Here is a 667-nt window from a genome sequence, read left to right on the forward strand (position 1 = left end):
CTATGATGACACTTGCCAAGGAGCATCCTCCATGATGACTTCTTCGAGCTTTCTTTCTCGGCTGAGAACATCCGATACACCGAGGCTCCGGAGCATCGAGGAGATGATCCGGAGATGACGATAATCGAGGTTGTACTGCAGCACCAAGCTCTGCAGGACAAGGCATCTGGACAGGATGTCATGGAGAGTGCACTCGGAGATCCTGACGCCCTTGGGCGTCAGTTGCTCGAGGCGCGGGAAACCGAGCGTGCCGCAGGCGGCGGCGGCCTCCGCGGGGAACTCAAGTTCGCCATGGTCAGAGCAGATGCGGAGCACGCGTAGGGTTGCTGAGAAGCGGAACACGGACAGCGGCGCCGGCGCCGGATTCCGGCAGATGTTTTTCAGAGCCATAGCGATGGGGAAGGGGGAGGAGAAGCACAGCCAGAGGCAAAACTCCTGGAGCCCGTCGAGGCCTGGTGGCCGAATGAAGCATGTCGTCGATCTGGGTGCGGGTGCCGTCGGTGGCGGGCAGCAGCCTGATGACGGCGCCGAGGACGTCGTCCGGGAGGCGGCCGATCAGTTGTGCGTCTCCTTCCTCTCCTCTGGGTGCCGGAGGTGGTCGCTGTTGCTGCAGCGGGCCACGAGGGCAGTAGCGGCGCGCGGGAGGCGCAGGCCCAGTAGGCGCGGC

The 667-nt window shown here is 63.7% G+C and overlaps 1 protein-coding gene across 1 annotated transcript; it reads right to left on the bottom strand.

Moving 5' to 3' along the window:
• LOC105913782 lies at positions 1–390 on the bottom strand. Its single transcript, XM_012843667.1, has one exon. The coding sequence runs from the start codon at positions 388–390 to the stop codon at positions 1–3; it is 390 nt and encodes a 129-aa protein (XP_012699121.1).
• Between the last annotated feature and the right edge of the window lie 277 nt (positions 391–667).

Source organism: Setaria italica, chromosome II (assembly GCF_000263155.2).
Source record: "Setaria italica strain Yugu1 chromosome II, Setaria_italica_v2.0, whole genome shotgun sequence".
Lineage (NCBI taxonomy): Eukaryota > Viridiplantae > Streptophyta > Magnoliopsida > Poales > Poaceae > Setaria > Setaria italica.

Coding starts and splice junctions, on each gene's coding strand:
- LOC105913782 (XM_012843667.1), bottom strand. CDS start 390: ATGGCTCTGAAAAACATCTGCCGGAATCCGGCGCCGGCGCCGCTGTCC.